The 22,540-nt window shown below is 44.0% G+C and overlaps 1 protein-coding gene across 3 annotated transcripts in view; it reads right to left on the bottom strand.

The window, feature by feature from the left end:
* Positions 1 to 22,540, bottom strand: part of vwa8 (von Willebrand factor A domain containing 8) — a 474,906-nt gene that overhangs the window by 61,055 nt on the left and 391,311 nt on the right. For all 3 annotated transcript variants that reach the window (XM_041211497.1, XM_041211500.1, XM_041211499.1), the window contains one exon: positions 12,940 to 13,048. In XM_041211497.1, coding sequence (XP_041067431.1) covers positions 12,940 to 13,048 — 109 coding nt within the window. The remainder of the gene's footprint in view (positions 1 to 12,939; positions 13,049 to 22,540) is intronic.

The following is a 22,540-nucleotide window of genomic DNA, read 5'->3' as shown; positions in this document are numbered from 1 at the left end:
TGGGATTAGTTTGGGAGTGATACAGGGCGATGGGGAGAGAATGGGGCAGTGGGATTAGTTTGGGATTGATACAGGGCTGTAGGGCAATAGGATTACTTTGGGATTGATACAGTGCTATGGGGAGAGATTGGGGCAGTGGGAATCGTTTGGGATTGATATAGGGCTATGGGAGAGAGCAGGACAGTGGGATTATTTTGGGCATTGAGACAGGGCTAGGGGAGAGAGCAGGACAGTGGGATTATTTTGGGGATAGATGCAGCGCTATGGGGAGAGAGGGTCAGTGGGATAAATTTGGGATTGATACAGGGCTATGGGGAGAGAGTGGGGCAATGGGATTAGTTTGGGAGTGACACAGGGCTATGGGGAGAGTGGGGCAGTGGGATTAGTTTGGAATTAGTACAGGGTATGGGAAGGGAGCTGGGCAGTGGAATTAGGTTGGGATTGATACAGGGCTACAGGGAGAGAGGGACGCAGTGATACTAATTTGGGATTGATAGAGGTCTATGGGGAGAGAGTGGGGCACATGGGGTTAGTTTAGGATTGATACAGGAATGTGGGGACAGAATGTGGGGTACTGGGATTAACTTTGGATTGGAGCAAGACTATGGGGAGAGAGCAGAACAGTGGGATTAGTTTGGGGATTGATATAGGGCTACGGAGAGAAAGCAGGGCAGGCGGATTAGTTTGTGGATTGACACAGGGCTAAGGGGAGAGAATGGGGCAGTGGGATAAATTTGGGATTGATACAGGACTGTGGAGAGAGAGCAGGACAGTGGGGTAAATTTGTGGATTGATACAGGGCTATGGGGAGGGAGAGGGACAGTGGATTAGTTTGGGATTGATAGAAAGCTACGGAGAGACAGAAGAGCACTGGGAGTAGTTTGAGGATTGATACAGGGCTATGGGGAGGGAGTGGGACAGTGGGATTAGTTTGGGAGTGATACAGGGCGATGGGGAGAGAATGGGGCATTGGGATTATTTTGGCATTGATACATGGCATTGAGGAGAGAGTGGGGCAGTGAGATTAGTTTGGGATTGATATAGGGCTATTGGGAGAGAGCTGGGCAATGGGATTAGTTTGGGATTGACACAGGGCTATGGGTAGAGAGTGAGGAAGTGGGATTAGTTTGGGATTGATACAGTGCTATGGAGAGAAAGCAGGGTAGGGGGATTAGTTTATGGATTGAAATAGGGTTAAGGGGAGAGAATGGGGCAGTGGGATAAGTTTGGGATTGATACAGGACTATGGGAAAGAGCAGGGCAAAGGGATTAGTTTGGGAATTTATACAGGACTATGGAGAGAGAGCAGGACAGTGGGGTAAACTTGTGGATTGATACAGGACCATGGGGAGGGAGAGGGACAGTGGGATTAGTTTGGGATTGATAGAAAGCTATGGAGAGACAGAAGAGCACTGGGAGTAGTTTGGGGATTGATATAGGGCTATGGGGAGGGAGTGGGGCAGTGGGATTAGTTTGGGATTGATATAGCACCATGTTAAAATGGTGGCGCAGTGGGATTCGTTTGGGATTGATACAGGGCTATGGGAGAGGGCAGGACAGTGGGATTAGTTTGGGCATTGAGACAGGGCTAGGGGAGAGAGCAGGACAGTGGGATTATTTTGGGGATGGATACAGGGCAATGGGGAGAGAGGGTCAGTGGGATTAGTTTGGGATTGATACAGGGCTATGGGGAGAGAGTGGGGCAGTGGGATTAGTTTGGGATTTGTATACGGTATGGGGAGGAAGCTGGGCAGAGGACTTAGTTTGGGATTGATACAGGGCTACGGGGAGAGAGTGGGGTAGTGGGATTATTTTGGGATTGACAAAGGGCTATGGGGAGAGAATTGGACAGTGGGATTAGTTGGGATTGATACAGGGCTATGGGGAGAGTGGAGCTGTGGAGTAAGTTTGGGATTGATACAGGGCTAAGGGGAGGGAGCAGGACAGTCGGATTAGTTTGGGGTTGATACAGGGCTATGGAGCGAGAGCAGGATAGTGGGATTAGTTTGTGGATTGATACAGGGCAATGGGGAGGGAGAGGGCCAATGGGATGAGTTTGGGATTAATACAGGGCTGTGGAGAGAGCAGGACAATGGGATTATTTTGTGGATTCATACAGGGCTATAGGAGAAGGCAGGACAGTGGGATTAGTGAGGGGTCTGATACAGGGCTATGGAGAGAGACTAAGACAGTGTGATTAGTTTGGGGGTGCGTACAGGGCTATGGGGAGAGAGTGGGGCAGTGGGATAAGTTTGGGATTGATATAGAACTATGGGGAGAGAGTGGGAGAGTGGGATAAATTTGGGAATGATACAGGGCTATGGGGAGGGAGCAGTAGAGTGGGATTATTTTGGGGCTTATAGAGGGCTATGAGCAGAGAGTGTGGCAGTGGGATTAGTTTGGGATTGATACAGTGCTATGGGGAGAAAGTGGGGCACTGGAATTAGTTTGGGATTGATATCGGGCTATTGGGAGAGACTGAGGCAATGGGATTAGTTTGGGATTGATGAAGGGCTATGGGTGGAGTGTGAGGAAGTGGGATTAGTTTGGAATTGTTACAGGGCTAACGGGAGTGAGTGAGATGGTGGGATAAATTTGGGATTGATACAGGGCTATGGGAAGAGATCAGTATAGTGGGATTAGTTTGGGGTTGATAGAGGACTATGGGAAGAGAGTGGGGCAGTGTGATTAGTTTGGGATTGATACAGGGCTATGAGCAGAGAGTGAGGCAGTGGGATTAGTTTGGGATTGATACAGGGCTCTGAGGTGAGAGTCAGGCAGTGTGATTAGTTTGGGATTGATACAGGGCTATGGGAGAGAACAGGATAATGGGATTAGTTTGTGATTGATACAGGGCTATGGGGAGAGAGTGGGGCAGTGGCATTAGTTTGGGATTGATACAGGGCTATGGGAGAGAACAGGATAATGAGATTAGTTTGTGATTGACACAGGGCTATGAGCAGAGAGTGAGGCAGTGGGATTAGTTTTGGATTGATACAGGGCTATGAGGTGAGAATCAGGCAGTGGGATTAGTTTGGGATTGATACAGGGCTTTGAGGACGGAGCGAGGAAGTGGGATTAGTTTGTGATTGATACAGGGCTTTGGGGAGAGAGTGGGGCAATGGGATTTGTTTGGGATTTACACAGGGCTATGGAGTGAGAGCAGGACACTGGGATTAGTTTGTGGGTTGATACAGGGCAATGGGGAGGGAGTGTGGAAATGGGATGCGTTTGGGATTGATACAGGGCTATGGAGAGCAAAACAGTGTGATTAGTTTGGGGGTGGATACAGGGCTATGGGGAGAGAGTCGGACAGTGGGATTAGTTTGAGATTGATACAGGGATATGGGGAGAGTGGGTCTGTGGGGTAAATTTGGGATTGATACAGGGCTATGGGGAGAGAGCAGGACAGTGGGATTAGTTTGAGGTTGATAGAGGGCTATGGGGAGATAGTGGGGCAGTGGGATTAGTTTTGGAATGACACAGGGCTATAGGGAGAGAGTGGTGCAGTCGGATTAGTTTGGCATTGCTATTGGGCGAGAGTGGTAGTGGGATTACTTTGCGATTGATACAGCGCTATGAGCACAGAGCATGGCAGTGGGATTAGTTTGGGATTGATACTGCGCTGTGGGGAGAGAGTGGGGCCGTGGGGTTACTTTGGGATTTATACAGGGCTATGGAGAGAGAGCAGGACAGTGGGATTAGTTTGTGGATTGATACAGGGCAATGGGGAGCGAGAGGGCCAATGGGATGAGTTTGGGATTGATACAGGGCTGTGGACAGAGCAGGACCGTGGGATTATTTGGGGATTCATAGAGGGTTATAGGAGAGGGCAAGACGGTGGGATTAGTGTGGGGATTGATACAGGGCTACGGTGAGAGAGTAAGACAGTGTGATTAGTTTGGGGTTGGATACAGGGCTATGGGGAGAGAGTGGGGGAGTGGGATAAGTTTAGGATTGACACAGGGCTATGGGGAGGGAGCAGTATAGTGGGATTAGTTTGGGGTTGATAGAGGGCTATGGGGAGAGAGTGTGGCAGTGGGAATATTTTGGGAATGAAACAGGGCTATGGGGAGACAGCGGGGCAATGGGATTAGTTTGGAATTGATACAGGGCTATGGGAAAGAGCAGGGCAGTGTGAACAGGAATGTGGAGAGACTCAGCTTCAATTTAAAGATGTGTCAAGGAAATTACATAAAACAGCCACAGTATAACAAATCTATACTTGAAAAAGTATAAACCCATAAATATCTCTGCAAATGTTTGGAGAACTAAAGTCCTTTGGGGAAGGAAATCTGCCATCATTCCTTGGTCTAACCTACATTTGTCTCCAGACCCACAGCAATGTGGTTAAGTGCCCTCTGAAATGGCCTAGCAAGCCTCCCAGTTGTACTGGACTGCTACAGAAAAGTTGATAAGTAATAAAATTGGGTGGACCACCTGGCATGACCTCTGCACCATCAGTATTCATGGCACATCCAGCCCTGTCAACCCTGCAAAGCCCTCCTTACTAACATTCGGGAACTTGTGCCAAAAATGGGAGAGCTGACTAGCAGACTAGTCAAGTAACAGGCTGCCCTCGTCACACTCATGGAATCATGCCTTACAATGTCCAGACACCACCATGACCATCCCTGGAAATTTCTTGTCCCACCAACAGGACAGACCCACCAGAGGCGGCAGCACAGCAGTATACAGTCAGGAGGCAGTTACCCTGCAGGGCCTCAACATTGACTCCAGACCCCACAAAGTCTTCATGGCATCATCTAAAACATGGGAAAGGAAACCTCCTCTTGATTATGACCAACTGCACCCCCATTACCCCGTCAGCTGGTGAATAAGTACTCCTCCATGTTGAACTCTGACACATCTATAAGACATGAAAGAAATCAAAAACTGTGTCCATCAAACTTTATTCTTTTTTTGTTAATTTTAACAATGGACTTTTGATGAACTAAAATATGGCTGCTGCATGTCACATGACACACAGGATTAGCCATCTGTTCTGGAAGCTTCTAGCAGGAGTTACAAGAACAAAGGAGTTTTCGTCTCATCCATGTGGAATCTCACACCTCATTGGAAGGACATGAAACTAGGCAACTAACACACTCCCCCAGCTGAGACAATAAAGACAGAGACATCAAAACTTGTTACACCTGGAGAGGTGTTCACAACTGCAATTTTGTTCCTAAGGCAAACAATGGACTTTGGCCAGAAGCACAGAAACTGCTTGTGAGGCTGCAATTAACTCATTAATGGGCCCCATCACATGAGACCCATGCTTCTAGTCTTTGGGACCATTTTAATATTACATGTCTAGCCTCACAGATCAATCTGCTGATTACCTTCAACCTGAAAAGAATAACTGCAGGTCTCCTGGCTGACCAAGCAGCCAGCCACCATCACTCAGCTCCTCAAAGCCTGTTTTGTTTTTAAGTATCCGACCATTCCTGTTAAGCAGCCTATGTACATAAATCTCATCGTGCTCTATTGTCATTCACTTTAAAGGACTTTCTCGCTGCTGTCTCCAATCTGGGATTCATCTGAACTGAATACCCCTATGAAAGAAACACCCTTTGGACTTTGACTTTCTGGGCTCTGGAAATAATGTGAACTAATATTAATTTCTGTGGTTCTATTCCTGCTGTAATCCACAGTTGCAAAATTCCCTCTTTTCTATCCCCCACCCCTTACTGCATATGTGTGTGAGGTTGCAAACATCCCCCAGGTTTGAATGTGGAATAAACAAACTGTCTGAGTTAATCATAAAGAGTTTGCTGCGAGTTACTTCTAAAATTGGACCACAGAAACTGAGGGTTTGGGGAAACCCACCACTGCCGAGTTTTAAAATAATTAAAAACACTCTGCTTACAGACAGATGGTGAGAGAATAAAGAAGTTTAGTTTTCCTCTCTCTACTGTCCATAATAACACTGCTTGGAAGAAGCACTAATGGTGGCAAGGGCAAAGAATGTACTCTGGTTGGGGAACTTCAATGTCAGGTCAGGGGCTGGGAATTCTGTGGTGAGTAACTCACCTCCTGACTCCCGAAAGCCTGTCCACCATCTACAAGGAGTGTGATGGAATACCCTCCACTTGCCTGGATGGGCCTGTCTTCTAAAACACTCAAGAAGCTCAACACAATTCAGGACAAAGCAGCCCGCTTGATCGGCACCCCATTCACCGCCTTAAACATTCATTCCCTCCATTACTGAGGTACAGTGGCAGCAGTGTGCACCATCCACCCAACTGCAGGAACTCACCAAGGCTCCTTTGATAGCATCTTCCAAACCCACAACCGCTTCCACCTGGAAGGACAAGGCAGCAGATGCATGGGAACATCACCAGTTGCAGGTTCCCCTCCAAGTCAAACACCACCCTGATTTGGAACTATATCACAGTTCCTTCACTATCGCTATGTCAAAATCCTGGAACTCTCTCCCTAACAGCACTGTGGGTGTACCTACACCACATGGACTGCAGCGGTTCAAGAAAGCAGCTCAAGGCCAGTTAGGATGAGCAATGAATGCTGGCCTTGTCAGTGACACATATATCCCATGAAGGAATAAAAAAAATAACTGATCTATTGTTTCAAAAATGGGACAAGAAAAGGAGCAGTCTGTGTAACATCAAAGAAATAAAAGCAAAATACTGCTGGATGCTGGAAATCTGAACTAAAAACAGAAAATGCAGAAAAAACTCAGTAGGTCTGCAGTATCTGTGGAGAGAGAAACAGAGTTAATGTTTTGAGTCTAGATGACTCTTTATCAGAGCTAAAGCGAAGTAGAAACGTGATGGTTTTATACTGTTTAAGAGGGGGTGGTGCAGGTGGAGCAAAATATGTCAGGGATAGCCAGGAGCTCAGGAGAGATTGACAAGGATATCATGGACACAAGGCAAAGGAAGTGTTAATGATAGTGTTAAAGACTAAAGAAGGTGCTGATCATGGCATAAAGGTAAGAAAGTAGAACATGTTCATAGCAGAACAAGGGTCAGTGCTCTGTGAAAGCAAAACATAAGAACAAGTGACAGATGGCTCTGTGGGGGAGGGGAGGGAAACACTGGGGGAGGGGGGACAGAAGAAATGGATTTATAACATCAAAGGAAGTTTATTCGATTACCTCAGCATTTCCCAAAACTCTTTACAATGAACTACTTTTTGAGGTGTAGTCACTATTGTAATCTTGGGAGCCAATTTACCTCAGCAAGATCCCACAGACAGCAATGTGACAATCACCAAATAATCTGTAGTCATGTTGGTTGAGGGATAAATATTGGCCATGACGCCAGGAAAGCTTCTTAGTAGTAATGTGAATAGTATTGTGAAATCTTATAGGTCTAACTAAGAGAGCAGATGGGGCCTTTATTCAATATCTCCACTTAAAGGTGGCACCTCCAACATTGCAGCACTCCTTTAATACTGCATTGGAGTAATGGTCTAGATTATATGATCAAACCTCTGAAGTGGAAACCACAAATTTCTGACTCAAAGGTGAGACTGCTATCAAGAGAGAGTCAAGGTTGATATCTAACTATTGCACCAGAATTTGCTGTCAAAATAATGGCAGTGTTATTTATGGGGAAATGGTACAGCAATTTCAGGCAAAGGGCAGCTGGGCAGTAAACACAGATTGCTGTCTGAGTTGCTCCATTCCATGATTAGCTTTGTGAAAACATCACACCCTTAGCCTCCCTGTTTTGGAATATTTGGAAGGAACTTGCTATATTTACCCATGAAATGCATTGTGGAAATTTAAGTCTTGTCATTAAATGTGACCAATGTTAATGATTGCCAATCAACATCTCTGGCAATGAAAATTTACAGTTTTAAGTGTGAAGTTTCATCTTCAGGTTTTGAATTTTTCAAGGAGATATTGAAATGCCAAATTTTAATTTATTTTTTCTTTCTTTTCCTTTGTCTCTTCTTATTCCAATCTTTCCCTCTCTATTTCTCTTTCTGATTTGATAAAGGATTCACCCACACTCCAATTTACATTTCCTTCTTAGTCCTTGCCCTGTTTATTTCACATTACTTCAATCTAATTGGTTGCTAGGCCTGTTTCTCTCACTGCGATGTTATCAGCTCACATTTCCAGCAACTTTGTGGGCAGAAATTTGAGTTGAAGGGCGCAGAAGCAAGACTAACTAGCGGCAGATGCCATTAGTTACTGTGCTACAGAAGAACCTGGCCCAATAACAACTTTCCTATAAAAATGCCTTCCACATTCACCACTGGTGTGGAGCTGGTTAAGGATGATTTCTACAGTGTAGACTATGAAATTACAGGGATTATACCTCCTGCACAATAACTAACAACATGTGTGTCCAGGAGCAATGAGGACTGGATTGCTTGTAACGAATACTATAAAGGCACTTTTGGAGTGGGCTAGCTCTAATTCTAAAGATACACTCTTTCAAACTGACAGATTTAGTATGAGCTCCTCCTGCACACAGGCAAGGCTCTGGCCCCAAGGCACAACATTTCTTCTTATGAAAGGTTAGGTACAGCAACCACAATCCACGGAACATGAACACTTCATCAGCTATGTAATGAGATGGAGGCTGGGGTGAAGAATGTGGAGAATAAGTTGCTGCAAAAGTGCACTTCACATTAACGTTCACATTCTTTGGAACAGTAGTCCGAGTTTTAGCAGGTAAGAGGCCAGATGAAGGGGTCCAGGTGGAGGGAGAATACCGGAGGTGGGTGTTTTAGCAGGTAAGAGACCAGAGGGAGGGGTCCAAAGGGATCTGAAGGTGGGTCATACAGACTCAAAACGTTAACTCTGTTTCTCTCTCCACAGATGCTGTCAAACCTGCTGGGCTTTACCAGCATTTTCTGTTTTCATTTCACATTCTTTCCTCTGTTAGACAATACTGAAGATTGCTACAGTGGGACCCTATGTGCAAGAGAAGAGGAAGAGGTTTTTTTTTAAACGTTATTCAAGCTTTTGCTGAAGGTCTCGTTCCAAACAAGATTTCAATCACATGGAATCCAAAATTTGTTTTCGCACACGTCCTGGCTCTGTTGATTCAGCTTTCTTTCTTTGGCACATGGCTGCTCTCTTTTTCATCCTCTTCAGGTACAGTCAAAAACTAAAAACATTGTATTTGTATGATTCGCGTTTATTTTTATAGGGTTGGAAAACTTGGTTGCCTTTCAAAATGAACTTTGCAGTGCCAGCACATTGTTACCACAGGATCAAAGTTGGCAGGGCTTGGAGACAGACTATGTGGGATGGGGGAGAGAAAATAAATTACAAAAACAGAACGAAGCTTTTTACAGCTAACAACCAGCACATAGGTTACTTCTATTCTTGAACTTTGATGCTTGTACAACTGTTTCTGTTTTATGAAAATCCTCTGTGTAAAGTGCGAGAGTGTGAGCCAGTTCCCATAACCATAAGATGCTCAGACTGCTTAAGGCAGTGACTGTTGCCACTGAATCTGAGAAAGGATCTACAGCAGACCCAAATCTGTTATGCTTCGAAATGCCTTAAATGTCCTCTTGGCCTTCTTTGCTTCAATGGAAACGGTTCCAATATCTTTAGCATCTCCTCACAGCTAGTTTCTCATTCCTCATAACATCCTGGGGAATCTGCTCTTGACAATCAATATGACCTTATCATTTCTATATTGAGGAAGATAGCGCTCAAATTGTGGTTAACTTTTGAGGGACAAATCTTTCACCCATTAGTCTAAGAATGGTTTGAAGCCAGGTCACAAAGGTAACTGTGTAACTGACTGCAGTATCTAATCCCCATAATGACTAATTTTGATCAGCTTTTGTTTCCTTAGTAATTAATGACATGACCAACAGACCCTCCTTCCAGTGGAAGCAGTTTCTCATTTTTTTTCTGTCTCAGAAAAGTTTCCGACAGAAAAAAAATGAGAAACTGCTTCCACTGGAAGGAGGGTGAGTAACCGGAAGATGGAGGTTTGAAATAATTGGCAAAGAAGCCAATCGGTTGGGGAGAGTGGGAGAAAAAATCTGTTTACTTAGCGAGTTATCATGATCTGGAATTCATTGCCTGAGAGGGTGATGGAAGCAGATTCAATATTTTTAAAAATAGAATTGGATATATACTTGGAAACGAGAGAAAATTGCAGAGCTGTGGGGAAAAAGCAGGGAATGGGATTAATAGGATAGCTCTTTCAATAAACTGACACAGGAACAATGGACTGAATGGCCACCTTCTACACTGCATGATTCTATAAGTGTATTATGTAGAACTGTCAAGGCTGATCTGAGCCCAGGAATGGGATTTTGAGCCAAGTGTCAATCAGCTAAAACTCGGCAGAGATGAAGGATTAGAAAACAGTGTCCTGGATGAGTGCAGAAACAAACCAACTCCTACCAAGACTGGGCAAGGGACAGGTTCTGTGAGAAGCAGCTTGGCTGACATCAGTGTGACCACTTTACTTTACTTCTTTGTCAAGCAGATGGAAGAGGCCCTTCAATAATCAATTTAGAAGGAAAAAAGAGGATAATTAAGCCATAAGCCCATGGAATGTGTCCAGAGATCAGATTTGAATTCCTGAGAAGCAGTTAGCTTCGCTTTTAACCATTGCTGAAGTGATTTTAATCAAAAACCGCATAGCACTGAGACTTATAATCATGTGTCTGTAAAAATGGTCTGTCTGGGAAACATAGCAGATGGACAGCAGCACCACAAGAAGTATGACACCATATCCTTATTGCTGCTTCTGTCAGGTACTAGATGCATCTACTGTCACTTCAATTCAGTTTAGCATTTTTCTGTGCTGGGACACTATTCATGTTGACCCTAAGGTCATGTTAAAAGTACAAATAAGCCCAAAACTCTTGGTCATTTTTTGGTTTCAAGCACCTCATCATTCACTATGGAGGAGGCTATGGTATGCTGGGCAGGAGCAGGTTGATGAATTACTTGGGTAATGTGGAACTTGTTGTCTACCTTGCACTAAATGTTACTGGTTTAAGAAGCAGTACCATTACTATTGGAAAAGCTTTACAGGGAAACAAATGGGTATTTAATCAAAAAAAATCTGTTGCTACTTTAAAGTGCAGTGTGATTGAGAAGATCCCTGTTCCACAGTATTCAGCAAGTCAGGATGTGTGTTAACCTGAAAATAAAAGCCAACCAGTGTAAAACTAAAATTTCATAGGATTGCCTCCTCATTATGTTTTAAGATTAATGATTCCAAACATATTAAAGGTCAATTTTTGACACAACTGGTGGCTCCGCAATTCTAGGTCAGCTCATGCCCAGTGTGTGAAGCCTGAAACATGACGTTAATTGTGAGACACTTGTGTGGGAAGGCAGGTCCTCCAGTCACACTGAGGTGAAAATCATATGATGAAGTGAGGTGAGGGTGGTGCAGCCTGGGCCTGTTTTGTTCAACCTATGCAAAATATACCGGGGCTGGACACTGGCATAACGTAAATGTTGTGCCTTCAAAGGAAAGGAAGTGTTCACATATGTGTCTGTCTGAGGGTTACAATTCCAGTGTTTTGAATTCTGCCATTAGAAAGAGGGAGGCCAGACTTGGCTGCAAATCCTCTTTTACTCACCTGCATCCTGCAAGTCACGGTGACAGGGTGATTGGGAGATCATTTCATAGTATGTACTCACAGTGAAGAGCGCTGCCTGCCTGGGGCATACACTGTGCATGAACAAGGAGCAGGAGTATGCCTAGGCCATTCAGCCCCTCGAGCCTGCTCCGCCATTTAATAAGGTCATGGCTGATCTGATAGTAACCTAAAATCTGCATCCCACCTACCCCCAATAACTTATCACCCCCTTTGCTTACCAAGAATGTACCCAACTCTGCCTTAAAAATGTTCAAAGGCTCTGGTTCCATCATCTTTTCAGGAAGAGAGTTCCAAAGACTCACGGCCCTCTTAGTGAAAGTTTTTTGCCTCATCTCTGTTTTAAATGATCGAGCCCTTATCCAACTACCTTCCAGCATACCCTGCCCTCCCTCCCTCCCTTCCCCCTCCCCTCCCCCCCTCACCAACCATTCCCCCAGTCCCATGGTTGGTTTTTGGACCCAGGATGGAGGTGCTGACTTGGAAGATGAACATCTGCTCCTTGCCATAGAGTTCAAAGCTTACCAAATATCTTACACACAAAGTTAGTCAATTACTGACAGAATACTAAGCATATAAAGGAGTTAAGATTCAGATCAACCATGATCTGACTGAATGGCAGAACAGGTTTGTTTGGCTGAATGGTCTACTCTAGTTCTTACGAGCCAGTCAGGAATGCATGGGGATCAATACATCAGCTGGTACCCATAGGTAATTCTGGGGGAGTCAAGCCAATGTTTTTACACCCATTGATTTTATCAATAAATATGCTCATGGTGAGGCAGCGCAGTGTCAGTGAACGCTCATAAAATTCTGGTCTGATCAAGATTTAGCTGTTGTAAGATGCTGGGTGTAGTTCAATAGATTTTATTAAGGTATTCGTAGTCTTAGGTAATTTAACAGTCAGCAATTATTAACTACTAGAAACAATATACAAGGTACAGTAGAAGTCCAAGCTAGGAGTTGTCTTCAGGCTTACTTGTGCACACAGCTGTGTCCAACACTGGACTGACCCCTAGGTGTGGATCATGTGTTCTCTTACATCACTGTGTGGGCAGTACTGTACTCAGTTCCACATCAGCCCTTTATGTGCCAGACCGCTATATTACATTAGACCGACTCTATTTTAACTCTTTTCTATTTTTCCTTAGTTCTGTCGAAGAGTCATACGGACTCAAAATGTTAACTGTGTTCCTCTCTGCAGATGCTGCCAGACCTGTTGAGTTTTTCCAGGCATTTTTGTTTTGGATTTCCAGTGTCCGCAGTTTTTTGTTTTTATCTATTTTAACTTGTATTGTTACTGCAGTTAATGGAATATCATTGTTAATTTTTTTGTGTTGTTTGGAAATCAATTCCTTCATTCCTACTTACCAGTTCCTCCTGCCCACGTGTTGCCCCCAACATGAGGGGTGTTGTCCATATCAACTCTTCCGTGTTTTGGGGCGGTTACATCCAATCCACTGTCCTTCTCTACAGTAATCTGAATGGAGAAAAGACAAAATATTCCAATTACTTACCCTCCCTATGGCTCTGATTATTCCTTGAAGGATGAGAGCAGAAGCAGTTTTCAGATCGGTTCGTTAGGTTGAACAGATCTGCCCTTTTGGATTGATCAATTTTACTGTGCGGAATTGCGCTATTTTATCCCTCAGTGGATAGCAAGCTCCCCTCAGAGTCAAAAGGTTGTGGCTTCAAGAGAACCCTCCAGAAGCGAGGCTGACTGTCCAGTGCAGTACTGAGCGAGCACTGCACTGTTTGAGGGACAGTCTTTCAAATGACTGAAGGTCTGTCCTCACAGAAACTACAAATGACCGCATAACATTATTTTGAAGAACAGGGGAGTTAACCCTGGTGGTCTGGCCAATATTTATCCCTCAATCAATATCACCAAAAACAGATTGTCTAGTTATTGCCACTTTACTGATTGTGGGACCTTTCTGTGTGCAAATTGGCTTCTGTATTTCCTACAATGGTGACAAGACAACAAAATTATACCATTGGCTGTAAAGTGCTTTGGGATGTCCTGAGGTCATGAAATACGCTATATAAATATATGTCTTTCTCTCTTCATCTTCCAGGGTGGACCAGACTAAGGGATGCGATCAGGAAGGGGTTGGGAATTTTGAAATTGAAGAGAAACATGCAAAGGGAATGGGGCATCCTCCATCCACCTATGGGTGGTCCACTGATTTCAGACATGAAGTAATAACAGCATGCATTGTCTGGTACTGAGGCACAAAGGGCTGTAAAAAATAGAACCACGCAGCAGAGGAGACCACTCGGTTCATTGTGTAGGTATTGGCTCTTTGAAAGCTCTGTCCAATTAGTCCTACTCCCCTGAGAGTGGAAAGCTATCTACTCCATCAAAAGCCCTCGTAATTTTGAGCATCTCTGTTAAACATCCCCTTAACCTTTATTCAAAATGTCAATCAAAAATAATTCTCAAATTCATCCTCCAGTTTGTATTCAAATCATTAACAAAAGCACAGGAGGGCACAATCTGATTTTTGCACTGAGAAATATAAATGAAACAAAAGTTACAATACGTGTTTAATCAGTACAGTCTGTCGTACAGGGAAGGGGGCTTTGTTTAGGTCCCTCACAAAGGCACTCTGTTTAAAACAAATACTCCGATATTAACTTTTCCAAAAACAATTATGTTGATAATTGTTGGGAAATTGTATCCATTGCATATGTTCAATCTCCTGCCTTTGTTAACAAAACCAAAGATCTGTGCAAAAATATCAAGTTCGAATTGGTTGTATTTTGTCATCCTTGGATTGAATGTTACAAGTTTCAATTGTTCAGAAAAAAATGGCATTTAGGGTCTTTTTACTGGTCAATTCTCTTAAATAATCATTCAGGATTAGGCTGTGTTCAGAGCAATTTCCTTTTTTCTTTGGACTGTGAGATGGGGCCCTACATAAATAAATCTGTCCTAAGAATACAGAGAATTAAATTGAATTCACAGCATGGAAAGAGGTCATTTCAGCTCAACCAGCCTACGTCAGTGTTTATGTTCCACACAAGCTTCCAAGAGTTGAATCAGGGCTTCCTGGGGATGCACTTGGACCTGCAAACGTTCAGACCAGCAATGACCTCAGGTGGTCACTATTCATCTCACCCTCTCAGCACATTTTCTAGCCTTTCTTCCTCTCATACTTAAAAAGCTTTCCCCTTAAAGGGATCTATATTATTTACCTATTTTCCATTGGTAGCAAGTTCAACATTCTCACCACTCTCTAGACAAAGAAGCTTCTTTTGAATTCCTTTTGTTATATTTATGGCAACTAGTTTTGGATTCTCTTACAAGCTGAAACATTTTCTCTCTATTTACCCTGTCAAACCCCACCATAATTTGACCTCTGTAATGTTACTGCTCATCCTTCTCTTTTCTAGAGAAAAGAGCCCCAGCCTGTTCAGTTTTTCCTGTTAGTTATAACTTCAGAATTCTAGTGTAATTGGCTACTAAAATTTCAGGATTTTATGGAAGTTTTAAAATAGTTTGTGTATTGTGTTGGTTAATCATTGTATTCATAATTTCTTGCTATTGGTATGATTCCTATGGAGATCTACAAGCCAAAAGACAATGGAAAAAATTTCATTTTTTATAAACTTTAACTATCAAACCAAAGTCAACATAAATTAAACATGAATTAACAGACAAATTGTGGTCACTATAAACTATAAATTACATATTAAATAGCAGATTCAAAAAGATAGATCTGAGTTTTACAAGGTAATCTCCCTTAGCATATATGGTACTAATTTCAACCACAAAGTTCTTCAAAGCTCTAAATTTCCTCAGGTAGAATTCCAGCTCTTTTTCTTTTCATCCGACAGCAGCTCCAAACCCACCTGAGTTGCATGGGTATAGTCTTCACCAACATTCTACACTTCTGCAGAACATTCTCAGCTCTGCTCACATGATGCATGGATCCACCAGAATCACCTTTATCCAAACCATCAGTAACAACTCTGCACACTGCATGGTCGGTGCTGGTCTATCAGCTCTTTTAAAATAGCTGAAGCAGCAACCTTATTTTTCCTTTATCTCCAGTCCTAGATCCACTCCACTCTGTGCTCACCTTTTTCCAACTGCACCACTGGATCTGGGCTGGGATGGTTCTGTGTCTTTTATCTGGTTTCAAACAGCTTCAGTTTATTTCCCTAGAAAGCTGAAGGTTCAGTTAGGACTTGATCCAAAAAATACAAGGTTTGAAACCACAGATTCCATCACTGTGTTTTTCTATTTCTGTCTCATTTTTTTATTCGGTCATGGGATGTTGGCATGGATTGCCCATCCCTAATTGCCCTTGAGAAGGTGGTGGTGAACTGCCTTCTTGAATCGCTGCAGTCCCTGTGGTGTAGTAGTACCCACAGTGCTGTTAGGGCGGGAGTTCCAGGATTTTGACCCAGTGAAAGAACGGCAATATATTTCCAAATCAGGATGGTGAGCGGCTTGGAGGGGAACTTCCAGGTGGTGGTGCTCCCATTGTCTGCTGTCCTTGTCCTTCCAGATGGTGGTGGTCATGGGTTTGGAAGGTGCTGTCTAAGGAGCCTTGGTGAGTTGAAGCAGTGCATCTTGTAGATGGTACACACTGCTGCACACTAATTATTCTATTTATAACCAAATTTGTCTATCAGCTTTAGTCTGAACATAGCAGTCAGGTACAGGATATCTATCGCCTTCTTTTCAAAGTGATAGGAGAACACAGATGACTTCTTAACGGCCTCCAATGCGTCATCATGAATCTCAAAATGTAACAGTTTTGTGAAACACACAAAAATTCTATACATAGGAGACAATTATGAGAACTATCAAAACTGCTGTGAATTCAGGTTTAAGTACTGGGAGAGTGCCTGAATCATAGCAATAATCCTCAGTAAGTTGTTTCCAGTTCTGCTGCTGAACAGTTGCAGGGAAATTCATGCCATTGGGATGTGGCTAAGTGATTCCACCTTGTGTAAACCCTGTGTTGCCCGTGTGGCGTCTCAGGTGTGCTCCTCATTCAGAGGATGCAGCTCACAGGAGATCTCTAGTTTGGTCCAAGAATTCCCAAATGTTCTTCTGCCTTCTCCAACTGATGATTCCCCTCTGCTGCTGTACAGGTAGCCACGAACCTTGATCAGGTTATCTCATTTCTCAAGTTCCTGCCCTCATTTCCTCCCACATTTCAACCATCAGTTCTCTTCTTTACACATTCCATCCTACCAGCCTCCACATTCCTCTGTAGATGTTTGGACTGACTGGAGCCTGCTTCCCATTCTCTGTTGGCTGCAGTGTTGGACTGCTTGTGCCTCAGTTTAACCTGATTACATCATGCTCTTCCCAATGAGAAGCTGAAGGTCATAAGTTATGAGGAAACGTTACATAGGCTAGGTTTGTATTTTCTTGAGCAAAGAAGGTTAAGGGGTGATCTAATTGAGTTGAATATGATGATTAAAGGAGTTGTTAAAATAGAGAGAAACTATTTCCCCTGTTGGAGGAGTTGAGAACAAGGGGCCAGAGAATTAAAGCTAAAGCAAGAGGCCATTCAAGGGGTGATGTCCAGAAACACTTCATCACACAAAGGATAGTGGAAATCTGGAACTCTGACCCCATAAAACTGTTGAAGCTGGGTCAATGGAAAATTTCAAAACTATGACAGATTTTTGTAAGGTAAAGGCATTGATGGGTACAAAACCAAGGTGGGAAATGGAATTTGAATACTAATAAGCTATGACCTAACTAAATGACGGAATGGATTCGAGCAACTAAATGGTCTCCTCCTGTTTCTAGGTTCCTAATCCTTGAAGCACCTTTGCTGTGGCTGATAGACTTTCTTAGGTTATAGAATTCCTAGTGATATTTGAGTCATGAATCAGGAATTGTTGCACAAAATATAAAATACAACAGGAACTAGGACATTTGGCCCTCCAGCCGATGTTATGGTTAATTCCCCACAGAATCCTAGTCCCCTGTGCTTACCCTGTTGCCATATAACAGTAATCAATCCTCTTTCCCTCTACCTTGGCTCACTTTAAACATTGATATGGTCTATGCTTAACAAAAACAGAATTACCTGGAAAAACTCAGCAGGTCTGGCAGCAACGGCGGAGAAGAAAAGAGCTGATGTTTCGAGTCCTCATGCACCAACTCCAGCAGTGTGTACCTTCTGTGCAAATCCTGCTCTCTGCCCTAAATCACTTACATTTAATCTCATTTGTGTTTCCTTGTCCCTGGAAACAGTCTATCTCTGCCTACACTCTCTCATTAATCTATACTTTGAAATATCTCTCTCCAGTCACCTGCAATATCATTGGTTCTAACAGCAATAACCCAATTTTTCCAATTTTTTGCACTTCATACCAGATCAATAATGTTTAGAAAATGCTGTTCCCAGAAAAACAAACTAAATGAATTTCTTTCTGTTAAATTAATCCAACAGCAATCCAAAAGGTGAATGGTGGGAGTGTCAGGCTGTGCAGAATTAACAGGAATGTTACATTTTACAAGGTAACTAAGTGAGCTTGATTGTCAATCTTCTTACACAGTGGCACTTCTGATATAGAAAAAGATTAATGAGTCTTCTGTACATTTTCAAACAGCACATAGTCTGGTAAGAAAAAACAATAATTATATTCTCTTCCCAACCTACAAATTCAGTAAAAAAAACTGGAATTAAAAGTCTAATGAAACCATTGTTGATTATTGTAAAAACGCATCTGGTGCACTGAAGTCCTTTAGGGAAGGAAATCTGTCGTCCTTGCCTGGTCTGGCCTACATGTAACTCCAGACCCACAGCAATGTGGTTGACTCTTAAATGCCCTCTGAAATGGCTTAGCAAGCCACTCAGTTGTAACAAACCACTACAAAGTCACAAAAAAAGGAATGAAACCGGACGGATCATCCGACATTGACCTAGGTACTAGAAATGACAACAGCAATCTCAGCCCTGCTGACCCTGCAAAATCCTCCTTACTAACATCTGGGGGCTTGTGCCAAAATTGGGAGAGCTGTTTCACAGACTAGTCAAGCAACAGCCTGACATAGTCATCCTCACGGAATCATGCCTTTCAGATAATGTCCCAGACACCACCATCACCATCCCTGGGTATGTCCTGTCCCACCGGCAGGACAGACCCAGCAGAGGTGGTAGCACAGTGGTATACAGTTAGGAAGGAGTTGCCCTGGGAGTCCTCAACATCGACTCTAGACCCCATTAAGTCTCATGGCATCAGGTCAAACATGGGCAAGGAAACCTTCTGCTGATTACCACGTACTGCCCTCCCTCAGCTGATGAATCAGTGCTCTTCCATATTAAACACCACTTGGAGGAAGCACTGAGGGTGGCAAGGGTGCAGAGTGTACTTTGGGTGGGGATTTCAATGTCCATCACCAAGAGTGGCTCGGTAGAACCAATACTGACTGAGCTGGCCAAGTCCTAAAGGATATAGCTGCTAGACTGGGTCTGGGGCAGGTGGTGAGGGAACCAACAAGAGGGAAAAACATACTTGACCTCATCCTCACCAACCTGCCTGCCACAGATGCATCTGTCCATGACAGTATCGCTAGGAGTGACCATTGCACAGTCCATGTGGAGGCGAAGTCCCACTTTCACATTGAGGATACCCTCCATTGTGTGGTGTGGCACTACCACCGTGCTAAATGGGATAGATTTCAAACAGATCTAGCAACTCAAGACTGGGTATCCATGAGGTTGCTGTGGGCCATCAGCAGCAGCAGAATTGTACTGGAACATAATCTGTAACCTCATGGCCAGCATATCCCCCACTCTACCATTACCATCAAGCCAGGGCATCAGTCCTGGTTCAATGAAGAGTGCAGGAGGGCATGCCAGGAGCAGTACCAGACATACCTAAAAATGAGATGGCAACCTGGTGAAGCTACAACACAGGACTACTTGCGTGCCAAACAGCATAAGTAGCAATTGATAGGCAGAGCTAAGCAAGCCCATAACCAACGGATCAAATCTAAACTCTGTAGTCCTGCCACATCTAGTCGTGAATGGTGGTGCACAATTAAACAACTCACTAGCGGAGAAGGCTCCACAAATATCCTCATCCTCAATGATGGAGGAGCCCAGCACATCATTGCAAAAGCTAAGGCTGAAGCATTTGCTACAATCTTCAGCTAGAAGTGCCGAGTGGGTGATCCATCTCGGGCTCCTCCGGGGGTCCCCAGCATCACAGATGCCAGTCTTCAGCCAATTCGGTTCACTCCACGTGATATCAAGGATCGGCTGAAGGCACTAAATACTGCAAAGACTATGGGCCCTGACAATATTCCGCAATAGTACTGAAGACTTGTGCTTCAGAATGTGCCACGCCCCTAGCCAAGCTGTTCCAGTACAGCATCTACCCAGCTATGTGGAAAATTGCTCAGGTATATCCTGTACACAGAAAGTAGAACAAATCCAACCCGGCGAATTCCCGCCCCATCAGTCTACTCTCGATCATCAGTAATGTAATGGAAGGGGTCATCAACAGTTCTATCAAGCGTTCCTTGCTTAGCAATAACCGGCTCACTGATGCCCAGTTTGGGTTCTGCCAGAGTTACTCAGTTCCTGACCTCATTACAGCCTTGGTCCAAACATGGACAAAAGAGTTGAAATCCAGAGGTGAGGTGAGAGTGACTGCCCTTGACATCAAGGCTGCATTTAACTGAGCGTGGCATCAAGGAGCCCTAGTAAAACTAAGGTCAATTGGAATCAGGGGGAAAACCCTCCGCTGGTTGGAGTCATACCTAGCACAAAGGAAGATGGTTGTGGTTGTTGAAGGTCAGTCATCTCAGCTCCAGGACTTCACCACAGGAGTTCCTCAGGGTAGTGTCCTGGGCACAACCATCTTCAGCTGTTCATCAATGACCTTCCTTCCATCATAAAGTCAGAAGTGGGGATGTTCGCTCACAATTACACAATGTTCAGCACCATTCGCGACTCCTCAGAACTGAAACAGTCCATGTCCAAACGCAACAAGACCTGGACAATATCCAGGCTTTGGCTGACAAGTGGCAAGTAACATTTGCGCCCCACAGGTGTCAGGCAATTACCATCTCCAACAAGAGAGAATCCAACCATCGCCCCTTGATGTTCAATGGCATTACCATCACTGAATCCCCCACTGTCAACATCCTGGGGGCTACCATTGACCAGAAACTGAACTGGACTAGCCATATAAATACCCCTATGGCGACAAGAGCAGGTCAGAGGGTAGGAATCCTGTGATGGGTAACTTGCCAAAACAAAAATAAAAATACCTGGAAAAACTCAGCAGATCAGGCAGCATCTGCAGAGAGGAACACAGTTAACGTTTCGAGTCCATATGACTCTTCAACAGAACAGAAATTTTTTTTTTTGCTTAGTTCTGTTGAAGAGTAATATGACTTGAAACGTTAACTCTGTTCCTCTCCGCAAATGCTGCCAGACCTGCTGAGTTTTTCCAGGTATTTTTATTTTTGTTTTGGATTTCCAGCATCCACAGTTTTTTGCTTTTATCTATGGGTAACTTGCCTCCTGACTCCCCAAAGTCTGCCAAAATCTACAAAGCACAAGTCAGGAATGTGATGGAATACTCCCCGATTGCCTGGATGCGTGTAGCTCCCACAACACTGAAGAAGCTTGACATTGTCCAGGTCAAAGCAGTCCGCTTGATTGGCACCACATCCACAAACATTCACTCCCGCCACCACTGACGCACAGTAGCAGCAGTGTGTACCATCTACAAGATGCACTGCATGAAATCAACATCAAAGCTGTATGTTCTCCTAATCAGCTGGCTGCTGTTAGGACAGGACATTAGTTGAAGCGCTAGACACCAAAATGATGTGCATTCTCATTAATGAGTGTTGGTATGTATTTTTAAATGACAATTGTCAGGACAACAGTTCCTTACATAACTCCAATACCAAAATGTTGTCTTTCACTAAACGAACTGTTGTTGCAGCTTCAGACCCTATCTTGGCCACCTATAAAGCTCTGTGGGACTTTAAGTATTCATCAAAAATTTCCTCCCAAATTTCTATAAAACAGAAACTTGTAGTTACATACCATCATGAATAGGAGAAGATGTTCTAAGGTGGGGGAGAGCGGATTTTGGTAAAATAGGGCAGGATCTGGCCAAGGTAGACTGGGAACAGCTACTTGTGGGGAAATCTACAGAAGAGCAGTGGGGAGTGTTCAAAAAGGAAGTGGGGAGGGTACAGGCTCAACATGTTCCCTCTGGGGTGATAGGAAGGAGTAACAAGTCCAGAGAACCAGGGATGACCAGGGATATTCAGGATACAATGAGAAGGAAAAGAGAGGCGTTTAGCAGGTACAAGGGGAGCAAATCAGTGGAGGCATCAATGGAGTACAGAAAGTGAAGGGTGGAGCTTAAGAAAGCAATTAGGAGAACAAAGAGGGGATATGAGAAAGCTCTGGCTGGTAAAAGTAGGGAAAATCCCAAGATATTCTCCAAGTATATCAATGGGAAGAGGATAACCAGAGAAAGAGTAGGGCCCGTTAGGGACCTAGGGGGCAATCTATGGGTGGAGCCGTAGGACATCAGTTGAACGAATACTTCACATCCATCTTCACCCAAGAGGATGAAGGTATGGAACACGGGGAGAGAGACTGCGAGGTTCTTGAGCAAATTGATAAAGGGAGTGACAAGGTATTGGAGACATTGGCAGGCTTAAAAGTGGACAAATCTCCAGGTCCAGATTTGTGTCCCAGACTGCTGAGGGAGGCAAGGGAGGGGCTCTGATCCAAATTTTTAATTCCTCTCTGGCCACGGGGGAGAACAGCTAATGTGGTTCCACTATTTAAGAAGGGTTGTAGAGATAAGCCAAGGAAATACAGGCCAGTGAGTCTCACATCAGTGGTCGGGAAACTTTGGAGAAAATTCTGAAGGAGAGAATCTATCTCCACTTGGAGAGGCAAGGTTTGATCAGGGATAGTCAGCATAGCTTTGTCAGAGGGAGGTCATG

The sequence above is a fragment of the Carcharodon carcharias genome, chromosome 18 (genome assembly GCF_017639515.1).
Source record: "Carcharodon carcharias isolate sCarCar2 chromosome 18, sCarCar2.pri, whole genome shotgun sequence".
In the NCBI taxonomy this organism is placed as follows: domain Eukaryota; kingdom Metazoa; phylum Chordata; class Chondrichthyes; order Lamniformes; family Lamnidae; genus Carcharodon; species Carcharodon carcharias.
This window is presented reverse-complemented; position numbering and strand designations above follow the sequence as displayed.